This window comes from Acartia tonsa, chromosome 4, assembly GCF_053477335.1.
Source record: "Acartia tonsa isolate MP-2025a chromosome 4, ASM5347733v1, whole genome shotgun sequence".
NCBI classification, from domain to species: domain Eukaryota; kingdom Metazoa; phylum Arthropoda; class Copepoda; order Calanoida; family Acartiidae; genus Acartia; species Acartia tonsa.
Window position 1 is genome coordinate 8,029,059 of NC_137263.1, and position 13,809 is coordinate 8,042,867.

The 13,809-nt window shown below is 32.0% G+C and overlaps 2 protein-coding genes across 2 annotated transcripts; one reads left to right on the forward strand and one right to left on the reverse strand.

Annotated features, from left to right (window-relative positions):
• Positions 1-475: 475 nt before the first annotated feature.
• Positions 476-9,046, forward strand: LOC145315898 (profilin-like). The gene is made up of 4 exons (XM_080156040.1): positions 476-756; positions 921-1,164; positions 7,072-7,177; positions 7,934-9,046. The coding sequence occupies exons 2-4, from the start codon at positions 965-967 to the stop codon at positions 8,006-8,008; spliced, it is 381 nt and encodes a 126-aa protein (XP_080012166.1). The 5' UTR covers positions 476-756; positions 921-964; the 3' UTR covers positions 8,009-9,046.
• A 1,096-nt stretch (positions 9,047-10,142) lies between these two features.
• LOC145315899 (uncharacterized) lies at positions 10,143-13,075 on the reverse strand. The gene is made up of 4 exons (XM_080156041.1): positions 12,527-13,075; positions 12,078-12,222; positions 11,307-11,539; positions 10,143-10,680 (listed from the first exon to the last, which is right to left on the reverse strand). The coding sequence occupies exons 1-4, from the start codon at positions 12,596-12,598 to the stop codon at positions 10,597-10,599; spliced, it is 534 nt and encodes a 177-aa protein (XP_080012167.1). The 5' UTR covers positions 12,599-13,075; the 3' UTR covers positions 10,143-10,596.
• Positions 13,076-13,809: the final 734 nt, after the last annotated feature.

Here is a 13,809-nt window from a genome sequence, read left to right on the forward strand (position 1 = left end):
TATATTTGTGTATTATTCTAAAATTTGTGCCGTAATGACTCACCCCTGCTAGACGGAGCTGAGGGATATAAGTGTTGTTATCTCCTTTCCCTGGGTCCTTTGGGGGATATTATTGCCGGCCGGTGAATTCATCCTCCACTTCAACTCAGCATCCTCCTCTGCAAAACGAACGATAAAACTCCCCCTTTTTTTATACATCCACCCTTTCTTCTTGGTGTCCGTGTATATTTCCCTTCTTTAAATATTCATCTGTAAAAATCCCCCTTGATTAAGCTTGTACATGGAATATTTTGAACCACTCCCTTTACATTTCTTTGTATCATTTGGTACCCCCCATTCCCTTTTAATTTCTTTGTATAAGAACTAAGAAGAAGGGGGTGGAAAGGAAGGGTTTCTGTGCTAACAGAGGAAATATTCTCCGTCGTCTCTGCTCTCTTTATTCTCCCTGCTCCCTTTCCCTAATAAATGAATAAAAGTATAGTTACCCCAAGAGTACCAAGACCTCTCCCCTCCCCCCTTCCCAGTTCAATATAAAATTTACTATGTATTTATATTTGCTTTTTCTGTATTATAAGTGTAGTCTACACTAGTCTAAGTCTTCTCTACGAGTCTACTTAGTCATCAAATCAACCCACAACTCTACTTGCACTAAACTAAAAGTTAAAAGACTGAAAATTGCCCTCTTAGTTAAACACAGAAAGTGAAATTTTTATAATTGTAATACCAAGCTCTTCCAAAGACTGCCTTTTTTGTTAGGTAATCATTGTTTTTTTTTTTATAAAAAATTAATTGGATTAACTTAATTTTAGATAAATAGTTTTTAAAAATCTTTGAAATTTTCTTTTTATTGTAATTAATTTTCTAAACCTTTTGAAAGATTTTTATGACTGTTTTAAGCAATTATTGAATTGATATTTCAGCCCCTTATCTAACCCACAACTACCTACAAACCTCCACATTAACCATGTCCTGGCAGAGCTACGTAGATGACCAGCTGCTGGCCACCAAGCAGGTCACCAAGGCCGCCATAGCCGGCCACGACGGAACCATCTGGGCCACCTCTGAGGGCTTTTCTGTGTCACAGGAGGAGGTGAAGGCGATATTGGCCAACTTTGCGGACCAGGAGAAGTTGGCCCAGAACGGGATTACCATCGCTGGTTCAAGGTAATATATTTTTACTGTTGTATGTATACTTATGTCATTCTCTTTGGTTGCAATCATGATACATATTCCGATAATCATTTATTTGGACCTGCCGTTTTTTTTTCGCCCCCCTCTGCAAAAAAGTTGTCCGCTTTGGCTCTGACGAAAACCTTAGCCCTGACAGAAAAGCAGAGCCACCGTTTGTCTATTGAAAAAGGCGGCTCTGTCAATAACAATATGAAGATTCTTTATTGAAATAACCTATTCACTTATTGGAAACAAGAAGGCTAAAAAAGGTCAATCTTATACCCTTTTTCTAATGTGAGCCGTCAAACGAATGCGAAACTATTTCCATCCTTTAATAATTATCTGGTTTTTTTTATTATTATCAAACAATTAGACACAAAATTTGGCCTACATATTAAAGTTTATAATTATAATTATGATAAGGTTATAATTTAACAAATGTTTTAGATCCACATAATTGATGACAGTTTGTTACATATTTGAAATATTTTCTAACTTGTAATGAGTCATTATTGATGTTCTATATACATATAGTGGAGTTGTAGTTGGGGGATTAAAGCATTCGATGACTAACAGCTTGGTGTTTATACAAAATTATGAAAAAAATTTTAAAAACTTTTAAGGAATTTTTTTTTTATAATCGGTAAATTTGACTTTATTTTTTGAGAAATTATTATTTATTGAAAGAGTAAATATCTTACTTAAATCCTTGATTTGTTTAGCATTAAATTGGTCAAAAATTTATTATTTCAAAAAATCAGCAATAATGTTAGAACATAGTTAGATTAGCAACGGAGATAGAATTGGGGAAAGTACATTTGACGAGGCATATTATTCCTTCTCTAGACTCACCTTGCCAAATATATTGATGGCAAGACTCGCTCAAGGGAGTATTTCAGCCGGATGGGGGTAACATGAAGGGATAGCGGAAACTTGGCTTAATTTGAAAAGATACAATATTGCAAGAATTATTTTAAAAGAGTAAGGCATATTTTACCTAAACAATATATATATTTTCTCTCATTCTAAGAGACAATTAAATATCATAATCAGTAAACAAAAAAGTTTTTTTTTCAATATTTTTTCAATAAAACTTTAATGTTTAGCTGGTAGTAAATTGGGGACAGAAATTTTTTTCCTTGAGTGCAATATCCTTGTTTCTTAGTTCAACTCTTACTGGACTTTAATTATTCAATTCCAAAATATATTTTGCTATTTACAAGTTTTATAGATTGTACCCACACCACTCTAATTTAGAGAGGATATGGGGTGGGGGTATTTTATCATTTTACAAACAAGGGAAAATAAATATTTTATATATTTGATATTTGTAAACATTTGGGATTTTGTGTTTACTTCTAATGATACAAAATCAATTGGGGTTTCTTCTTTCAAAATAAGATGTATTTAAAATAAAGATGGTTTAAATACTTTTAAAAGATATTTTGATGTCTGTGTGTCTAGCTGTATGTACAGAAAGATCTCACAAACTATTGAATTAATATTTCTCAAAGATAATACCACTAGAAAAAATTAATTCTGCTACTACCCCGACCTCCCTCCCAAAAAAATATTTTAAAACTAAAATTTGCGGTGGTGGGTGTAATCTCCCTCATATATACGTGTAACGTTACGTTGCCCACGGATTTGTAAAAATAAAATGAATTAGGCTAGCTTATATTGTATGGGGTATAATATATTAAAAGATAAATCATGTTTAAAAGTGTAGTTTCTTTATACCTGTAAGGCTGTTTAACTCAAAGGAAAGTATGATAAATGTTTTCTTTTTTATTTCACATATATCTTTATCAGAGACCTTAAATAATTTTCTTTTTTTAACTCCCATGCCCAAAACTATGTCATTAAAATTAAATATTATTTTCTTGTGGAAATAATTGGTCTTGTTATTTACATTAACAGTGTGTTGATATTAGCCAAATACTCGAATACTTCTTTGCTTGAAATTTGATAGTAGGGCATGTGGCACATGGACATATCACTGCAGCTATTAAGCAACCCTGCCCACCCCCACCCCCCCCCCTCCCTAAATATTTTGATTATAAACAAAGGTATCAGTGAAGTTAGGTTAATCAGGAGTTATATTTTATTTTTTTTTAAAAATAAGGAGGGTTAGGTGTGGTCTGCCTACAAATTCAAGGGATTCTGCCGGCAAACTCAGAATGCAGAAGTTCAGTAGCATGTGCAGTGCATTAAAGGATTTCTTACACCAAATTATTGGATAAGGCTTCATATACATATAAATTTACCCTAAATTGCATTAGCACTTTTATAATAATCTACACTATACTTTAAACTAAACCCTTTAAAAATTTATCTTAATTGTGTCAAGTCTCGGCTTCGCCCCTACTGCCGAGATACTGCAGCTGAATAAAAGCTAAGATTATTGGTTACGTCTTAAAATACGGTTATTAATATATCTAACGGTTATTGGTTACGGCTTAAGATTACGGCTTAAAATATCTAACCGGGGGGCTAAGGCGTTTAGGGTGGCCTAAGATGCTGCTAAGGCTTATAGTCCCCGTCTAAATGCTGCTGTGTTTAAGGCTGTCGAGGTCAGATTTTTTACCACATGGCTTATATGTATTTTTTCTTTTGTTATTTATTTTCAAAATATTCCAAAAAAAATACAAATATTAAATAAAATTACGGACATAATATTCTTTTTAAAATACCTAAAATGGGACAGATAAAATAAAATGTATGTAGGAAATGAAAAACATTTATTTTGTATTTTCTTTATGTGAAAACTAAGTAAAGTTTTACCTTAATCAATGTCTCTCCAAGATGTAGACAATATTCTATCTAAGTTTTTTTCAGCAAAGCTACACCTTAATTAAAGCAGGTACGTCTGTCTGTCCAGAAAAACAGAATTGAAGCAGTCTAGACTGGTACAGTCCATCTGCAGTTTTTCTCTTAAACAAGAATTTCTAATAATTACAATTAAAGCCTTATGATTCAATTCTATATAATTGTTGTTTGTTATTGCTGTGCTAACTAAGAACAAAATAGTTCTTGTTATACAAAGTTTTTATTCTTTTTGTGGAAAATATTTACAGGTTCTTGTCAAGTTTTTACTTTACTCAGAATTTATTACAAAATATCAAGTAACAAAAAAAGAGAAAATCTAAAAATTCCTTTCGGTTTTAGTCTTTTTGTTTCTAATCAAACACAGAACTCTTAATTATGCTTATTAAAACATATATTCTATCATATTTTCTTTTATAAATACAACAAAAAAAACTTTCTTTCAGATAACTTTTTGGATACTGTTTATTTGTAAAGGAAAAAGAGAATTATTTCTATTCTTTCTATTCTTCAAAGAGAAATTAAAGTAAGACCTCTAAACTCTTACCATAACATTTTTAGTTTTGAATGTTGATTCTTATTTTATAGGCTAATAATATATGACGAAGACCAAACTGCATTACTTTTGTGTCACTTTTGATTCCTGCGACGTCTTAAAATAAAGGAAGATGAGAGGAGAAGTGGGAAAGAAAACCCCTAAAAAAATGAAGAATATGGCGTCAAAAGTGGTGCAAACTTAATGCAGTTTGGTCTTCGTCATAATATATGATAAGAAGTGGTCTTATTATGTGGAACCAATCCATCCGTTTATGAGATAAGACTGTACACACATACCAACAAACTCAAAAACCGATAAATTAAAGCTCATATCGGAAAACCTTATTTATGTTGCAGTTGTTAAGAAAAAAATATATGTATTCTTATAAAAATGCAGGGCGAAAAAACTTTATTTTGTATAATAACTGCACTGGGGTCAATATACTTATTTTATCACACATAATATAATAAATTTACCAGACAATACATATCAGCACCACCCCCCCCCCCCCCCACCCCAAAACCCCCTCCTTTTAAAATAGAGTTGTAGTGAGCGGACAATAGACGATAAATTATTCTATCTCAAATTCTAATTGTTGAGATTCTGCTTTTTTGCCATGATATTATTGCAGGAAAGGAAAACGTATAGATTTGTCTAAACTACAATGAATAACCCCTACAGATATAATTATTCAAGCAGTCATAAGGAAATAGATTATCTTTCATTGAAGATTTACATTAGTCCTAGGCAAGGTTTTTGATTGAGCTGCAGTTCAATACTTTACATCCAAGATTATGATTTTATGTTAAATTTTGGTCGGATAATTTTATCTCACAGTGGAAGTGTTGGTTTAAGGACGTCAAGCTTTTTTGTGATGGGGGGGGGGGGGGAATGGGGCGCGAATATATGCGAAATGTTCCTTGAACCATGGCTTGAAGTATCACAAAACAAGGATGACAACATCCATAAAAGCGAAGCACTGAAACGGTAGGACAAACGGACATTAACACTTGTATAGTTTCTAAAGTGAATAATCAGAATATAAAAGTATAAGAGTCGAAGCAAAATTTTAAGTAAATTTGTTGAAAAACTGCTTGATACAGGATAACGTTTATGGATATACTTACATTTTTAGGACTTGATTATAGAGTTGCTTTGCTTATAAAGTTGTTCTTTGTTGTCCCAGGAATCAATATACCAAAAATCAGATCAAAAGGATAATTAGAACACATAAAAATTTGTTGTTAAAAAAGTAGAAAAATCAATATGTTTAAAATGGACATACGGACATTCTGGTGATGATTATAGAGTTGCTACGCTTGCTAAATCGTACCTAACTACTACAGGAATCATCGTGCAAAGTTTGAAATCGATAGGACAATTCTAACATGCCTAAATTAATTAATAAAAGCTATCTATCTCGGACGGACGTACGGACGGACGGACCGACCCTAATTATAGAAAAGCTTCGCTTTTAAAAATTGGAGGTACTTAATTTTTTTTTTTTTTGGGGGGGGGGGCAAACCCCTGTATAATTCCCCTTGTACCTTTCTATCTAAATGTGCTGCATTATGATTAAATTAGAATTTATAATTATTTACAATTAGTTAGAACAATATTTTATTAGCAAATTAGGATATTCAGACTGGTTAACTTATTCTTTACTTGTTGCTACGTCCCTAGCCTATAGGGTAGGGCTGGAAAGGGCAAGTAAACAACTTTAAATCACCCAAACACATTTAATATGCTAACCTGATAGGTAGAAACTTTCGGATTAGCAATTTTAGAGATCTTTAGACACAGAAAAAACCTTAATAACAGTTATAAACTAAGCCAACACCATCAGTATACAAAGACAGAGATTTTCCAAATTAATGGTCGATACGTCAGTCCAAAACGGATATGATAGATGTGGTCGTTATTTTAGGTATGTTTAGGTATTTAAAGAATATGTCACTGTATTGAAAAAAATGATTTATGTTTAACATGAAAATCTTGGTACACTTATACGAATTGCTAATAAGTGTACAGATGTTTTACCTAAAGAATCCTTATTTTCTGAATGCAGATTGATTAACAGGGAGACATCTTAAGTTTTAGTTCTGTTTAATGTTAATACCTTGGAATAAATGTATTAATTACAGAGTTGCATTTCAAACTAAGGTTTCTAATAGCATATTACGGTAATCACAGATTTATAACAAGCAAATTTTCTTCTTGCGGTCTGTTTGTCGGTGATTCTCTTGTGTATGTTTGTGTTGTATTTTCCTAGCGTTCGTGCACATATATTTACAAAATGTTTAATCTAATTCAAAAAAAATAAAGTAGTTAGGTTTTATCTGAAGCTAAATATATATCTAGGAAAATGCAGATCCGAATTGGTTGAACTTTTCAGAAATATTCAATTGCTCACTATTTCGCCTCTATGACAAGTTGACGACTATTTAACCATTTTTGTGACAAGCCTGGGACGACTGTAAACACAATCTCTCATTCGTTTTTTTAAAAAATATATTTAAGTTTTCCGTTTTTTTCAGGTATATTTTCCTGTCGAGTACCGAGAACGTAATACGAGCCAAGAAGGGTCCCAATGGTCTTCATGTTATGAAAACTAAACAGGCCGTCATTGTCTGCCAATACGAGGTAGGGTCTTCTTTGAATTGCTGTTTACTCAATTTGTAAGACACGACAACATATTACATATTATGTAGGAGAATTTTTTAGCAAAATTACTTAAATTTATTGAACTAGAAAAAATGCTACAAAAAAGGGTCAAATTTTAGTTGAAGTGAAAGTGTCGAGATGGAGAGAAGTTGACCTTTTTAAAAGCGAAGCTTTTCTATAATTAGGGTCGATCCGTCCGACTGTCCGTAACGAATAGCTTTTTGTTAATTTAGGCATGTTAGATTTGTCCTATCGATTTCAAATTTTGTATGGTGATTCCTTTAGTAGTTAGGTACGATTTAAAAAGCGTAGCAACTCTATAAGCATTACCAAAATTTCCGTACGTCCATTTTAAACATGTTGATTTTTTTCCTTTTTTAACAACAAATTTTTATGTGATCTAATTATCCGATTGATCTGATTTTTGGTATATTGATTCCTGGGACAACAAAGTGTAACGTTATAAGCGAAGCAACTCTATAGTCAAGTCCTAAATATGTAAGTATGTCCATAAACATTATCCTGTATAAAGCAGTTTTTCAACAAATTTACTTACAATTTTGCTTCGACTCTTATACATTTATATTCTGATTATTCAGTTCTGACACTATATAAGTGTTCATTTCTGTTTGTCTTATCATTTCAGTGCATCGCTTTTATAGATGTTGTCATCCTTGTTAGAATATGCTATACAATTGTAAAAAAATTAGTTTGATTTAATGTTAATCTGTTTAGGAACCTGTGCGGCCCGAGCAGTGCGCCACAGTTACAGAAAAACTTGGAGAATATCTGATCACAGTCGGATACTAAATATTCTGTTTCAACCCCAACCAACAAAATTAACATGTACTTAATGCAATGGTCTTATAGCTTTTTAAAATATTTTGCATCAAGATTACCTTAATTTGCCTACAAATCTAGATTTTAATATAACATTTCTGTGTTCTTTTTCGATATTACTCTTAGTTTTACATCGAAAATCTATTTTTACCAAAAATTTATAAAAAACTTTTATATTTTATTCTTTGGCATTACTTTTATGACTATTGTTCGCTGAATAAAATTTTTGGCCATATTTTATAATTGTTTGGAAACCTAAAGTTTTATAATAAACGCCTTTTATACATCCTAAAATTATTTAGGCGTCGCAATTTGTATTTTTAACAAATTTATATAAAGAAATTCTTACATACAACTATGCAATGCATTTTTTATCCTAAAAGCATAAAATAAAATTAAGTATTTTAATTTCAATTTCAATTTAACTTTCCTTTTTTGTTGGCCCCTAGGGGACGAGGTTATAGACCCGGGCTAACAACAAAGCTGTCATTTTTATTGCCGTTTTTATAAACTATTAATAAGAATCATACAAGATATGTTTTTTCACCACGGTTCAGAAAGGTTTGTTTCCAGCAGAAATTAATTGAATTCTGCGCCGTAATGGAATAGTTATTTATCGCATCGTATTATGAACAGCTTTCTGCGGATACAAAGATTTACAATTATAAGATTGAAACCAGTTTTTCTTAGACCCGTGATGCCAAAGGCACGGGCTAACAAAACTGGTTTTTATCTTATGATTGTAGAATCTTATATTTGTAGAAAATTGGATATTATACGATGCTATACATAATTTTTTAGTATGGCTGAGAACCGGTTCTAATCCACCGGAAATTAATCGGTTTCGAAGCAATACTGTAAACATGATTACAGCTCAACTTTAATAACTATTGTATTAATCTCGGACTGAATTTCTCATAACGAGTATTTTTTTTATTATTTCTCATTAATTTATGCATTTTGTCGCTGTTTTTGATAAATAAATAAAGTGTGTTCTGTGTATTTTAATATTTGTTTTTTTCTTTATCAATACACTAGCGGCTTCGCCCCTAGCCTTTTAGGGGCTTTGCCCCAAGAGGTGATAAAAAAATTAAGGCGAAATTCGTAAAAAGACCAAGGAAATCTTCAGCAAAATAAAAAAAAATTAAGGGGGATTTTTTTGGTTTTTGAGGGGATGGGGGTGTCCCACCCCCAAGAAAATAGCATAAAACCATCACAGGACCAGTAGGTATATTTCCTGAAGAGTAGAACACGTAGAACGAACGGACAGACAGACAGACGGAAGGACAAACATCATTCTCCTTTGTATTTTAGATGAATTGGTAAAAAAGGATGGGAGTCGTTATCGAGAATGGATATAAAATATAGGTGGATATAATTTCATATATGAAAGGGGAAAAATTGTCGTCAATTTTTGGTTGTTAACGTAGACATTACTTATTTGTCGGTTTGTTCACTCGGTAGGAGGGATAGTATATGGGGTAAAGGCAGTGGATGAGAGGTCGTCTTTTTAGCCAGCTACAAGTTTCACTTAGAGTACGTGATAATCTAGTGTAAGATTAAAGTAATAATACATCTATTTTATCTAGGGAGTTGGAGTTGAGAACACATTAGGCTCTTGTTAAAGAAAATTAAACAAATGTAGGCACAGAAAATTTGAAAAAGTTTTTTAAAATCCAAATTTAAAGATCTTTTAAAGAGTCCTTTTTGAGTAATCAATTAAAAAAATTATGTTGCAATTTTCTCATTTACGTGGAAACTGGAAATATATAAATTTAAATTATTTTTCTTAAGTACTTTTTTTTAATATCGCATAGGCAAAGTTGCTAGAATCTTAATATTAATACTTTATTATTTTCTAAAATCAACAACCAGATAAATATAAATTAAAACAGAAAATTTCGGAAAATATAAATTTTGATTCTGATACGATACCTAATACCTCAAGCAAATCCTTGAATCTACTGTATAGGCTAACATTTCTTATAATAGAGGTAAAATAAAAAAGCTTGAGTAAGTAGAGTTTGATATTACACTTCAAAAAAATCATTTTTTTCTGAACAGTTTAAAATAGGACGACATTTTAAATATTCTGAGGAAAAAATATAAAAAAAAAATATTTTTATTTACAAAATTTGTCAATAACAATTTACATGACTCAATTATCATGTTATTAGTAATATGTAACAAATAAAATGTTTACAGTCGATAAAACAGGTTAGTTTTCATCATCAGGGACAATTTACAAGTAATATCACAGAAAGAGATCAAATTTTTTGCAAGAAATCCATAAAATTACAAAAAAAATTTAACCTAATTTTCCTTATTATAAAAGGTTTCTCATTATAAGTAACAATATTTGATTGAATTGAATTTGATCCAAAAAAAATGAATTAAATGACGTTTTTAGACTTAAGCAAAGCTTTTGATACAAATTGTATTTTTAAAAGTTTGGAATTGCTAAAACTAGAGTTCAAATAAACATAAAAATTCGATTTTTAGCATTTGTTTACGTAATCCTTACTTTAACTTTATAGTAATTGTGTCACAAAGTATGATTATATAACTGTAATAAAATTTGTGGATAAATGTTGAGATGGGGGTGGGGAGGACTGATGCATATGACGTACTGAAGTCGCATCCTAAAAATAAAACAATTATTTACAAATAAAAGTTATGAAGCTTATTATTATTAACCTTCTTTGTGCTTAGGACCTTGCTTTCTTTGATCTATTGTAAGCTACTGCTAACAAATTATCATTTTTATTTGTGGTAATAAAAGTTTCGCTGTTGTTTTCTCTGAATGTCCCTTTCCAAAGTATCACATATCCTATTTTTATCTCTTTTCTTCTTGGAGATAGCTATACCGTTTTGTCCCAATCTTTTTTTTTTCATTTGAATACACCTTGTCTATAAATTTTCATTGATGATTATATATTATAGGTTTCTTTTTTTACATCCTATTACATAAAGTAGTAGGATTTTTGTTGGAGGCTTAAGACTTCAATCACTACTGAACTGATTGAGTTCTTCTTTGTATAGAGGTCTCAGGATGGTTTTCGGCTATTTCAATTTAGATTCAAGCCCAAGTATAGCTGTAGGATATTTTTCCTGTACCCTTTCTTAAAACTTAACTACAGAGCCCCTAGATGCTAGGGACGCAATAGCTATTAGTTAAATAAGAATATTATAATTAATGAAACCATTTCTTAAATACTCTTTAAGTTATTCAATATCTTATCGTACTAAAAATTTAAAAAAATATTACCTCGTAATGAGGGGGAAGATCAGAAAAATGAATGCTGTCATAAGAAGGGGGAAGGTCCTTGTAACGCCACACCCGCCTCATGGTTTGTGGGCGGGCACCAACCCCAACTCCGCCTGTCTCGCCGCCTGCAGCTGCTGAGGAGTTATTGTTATTTGATCGGCAATGTATAGAGACAGTTATGTCACTATTACGTGGTGCTACATAACAGTAATACAGTACTATTAATATCAATCCTAAACAAATCAAGATGATTAAAAACACGTAATGAGGAAATAAGAGGTATGGAATAAAAGAATAAAGGGGTGCTAAATCGAAGGAGATGAAAAGAGAAGGTAATTGGAAGTGAGGGGGGGTGGGAGAGCTGAAAGCAGCAATCATATAACACTACAGACAAGAAGAGGGACACACAACTATATACATATTAGAGTAGCCTCACTACTGGATATATTTCTATATACGTAGAACCAAAATTAAAATAAATCAGCTAATTTTGTTTTCCAGGGGGCGGGGTTTGTTGAGACGATGAAGCTCTTTATAGTGCCAATAAAAAATTACGTCATTCAATACAAATAACCAATGATAGGCCAATACAAATACACAGACAATATTACTAATGGTAGGCCAGTATACATTTTAATTGACCAATGGTAGGCCAGTGCGACGATATTCGACCGAAGGGGTAGGCTCGTAAGGATATATGCCCTTATATAGAATTAAAAGGCCAAACTAGAATTGGACGCCAACAAAAAAGTCTGAAAACCTTAGACCTACCTAAGCAATAAACAAGCGCCAATGTTTTGCCGACAGCTGTAACAATCTTCTCCGTCATGTGTTGTATTTTATCAACCTGATCCAGTTCAGGTAGAGGCTCCGTAGAGTTCTCAACAATTCCACCACCGGCAGGCAGGCTGCAGTCCTGTAATTAATAAATTTCAGCTGACTATCTTCAATAAACGCAGAGATATCGTAATAAGTACAGTTTGTCATAAATAACCTAATCTTTTCATAAACGGATATTTTATGGGCAAATTAATCCTTGGTACTCCTGCTAATCTCCACATAAGTGTCATGTGGCAGACATAGCAGCGGTGGGTACCATTTTAAACGTTCCTAGTATAACGCAGTTTGGCCCACACTCGAACCCGACTTCCCACTGACAGAAAAAGGGCACGCTATCATTTACACTAATGCCGCAGGTCTAATAGGATTAAAATACTAACCGTACAATTATTTAATGTACTGTTTGCCAAATTCATTAAAATAAGATGCATCAACGGATTAACAGGCATCATTGTGACAACAATAAAAAAAATAATCACTAATTATATCGTAGCTTCGCTACTTTAGATATTATACAACCTAACACAATAAAACTTGTAATAAAACTGATAGTAAATAATTGTTTATAATCAAGACTGGTTTTATTTGACCGCCCCTTGTAGCTTGGTACAGCTCTCAATTGTAATGGACAAAGAGAAAAGTAATGAAACTAAAAAAAATGTATTTGAATTTAATCAAATAAATATTTTTAATAGGGCTGGGCAGCGAATTCCGGCTAATCCGTGCGTATACTGCTAGTTGGATTATTTACAGATGATGTTTATGTCATACTTGTGCTATTAATTTATCATTCATTAAGTTAATAGAATAATGTTACTATGTGACTAATTCAATTTAATGTCACATAATGGATATAGATAACGTGATATAACAGCGTGTCGATGTTATGTCAGCTATGAACACTTTTAACTTATACTTAATACTAGCATCTGCACTGCACCCCTACCATTTAGGGGCTCTGTATTCAAAGCGGCTAGAAAAATAGCTCAAAACAATCCCAAGACGTAAATCTTAAATTAAATAGCCTAAAACCATCACGGAACCTATGTGAGGCTTACCTAAAATAAAGAACCCAATCAGTTCAGTAGTTCCTGAGATTCAAAGCTTCAGACAAAAGAACCTTGCTAGTTTATATAATAGGATAAACCCTTACATCCAGGTTTTATCTGGATATTGGGTCTGATTGCATGTTCTTATGATCCTGATAGTTGCTACTTGAGGAGTGTTCAATCACAACCACTAAAGTATTAAATCAGCAAATATTTCCTTCCATAGTTATTACAAATATGATGTTGTAAAAAAAGCTAAAAAGCAACACTTTAAATTGACATGTAGATGTTTTTTTAATGTTGATAGAGTAGCTAAGCTTATTTACCTATTTACCCTATTGTAACACAGATCAACTTAAGTTTAAAAAAGAACGCTTCTAAAATGCCTAAATTAACGATAGGAGCTAAAATTTACCTTAAATGTAAAACGCGAATAAAATTAATGTTTAAATAATGACGTAAATGAGTTGGGGAATTTCTTAATATTACAATATTATTAACAATTCGATTAACCTGCTAATTTATGCCACATTCCCTAACTTTAAAACATATCTTTTGTAGAAGTGACACCCGAGGTGCAATTTCACATTTTTAGGACTTGATTATAGATTTAC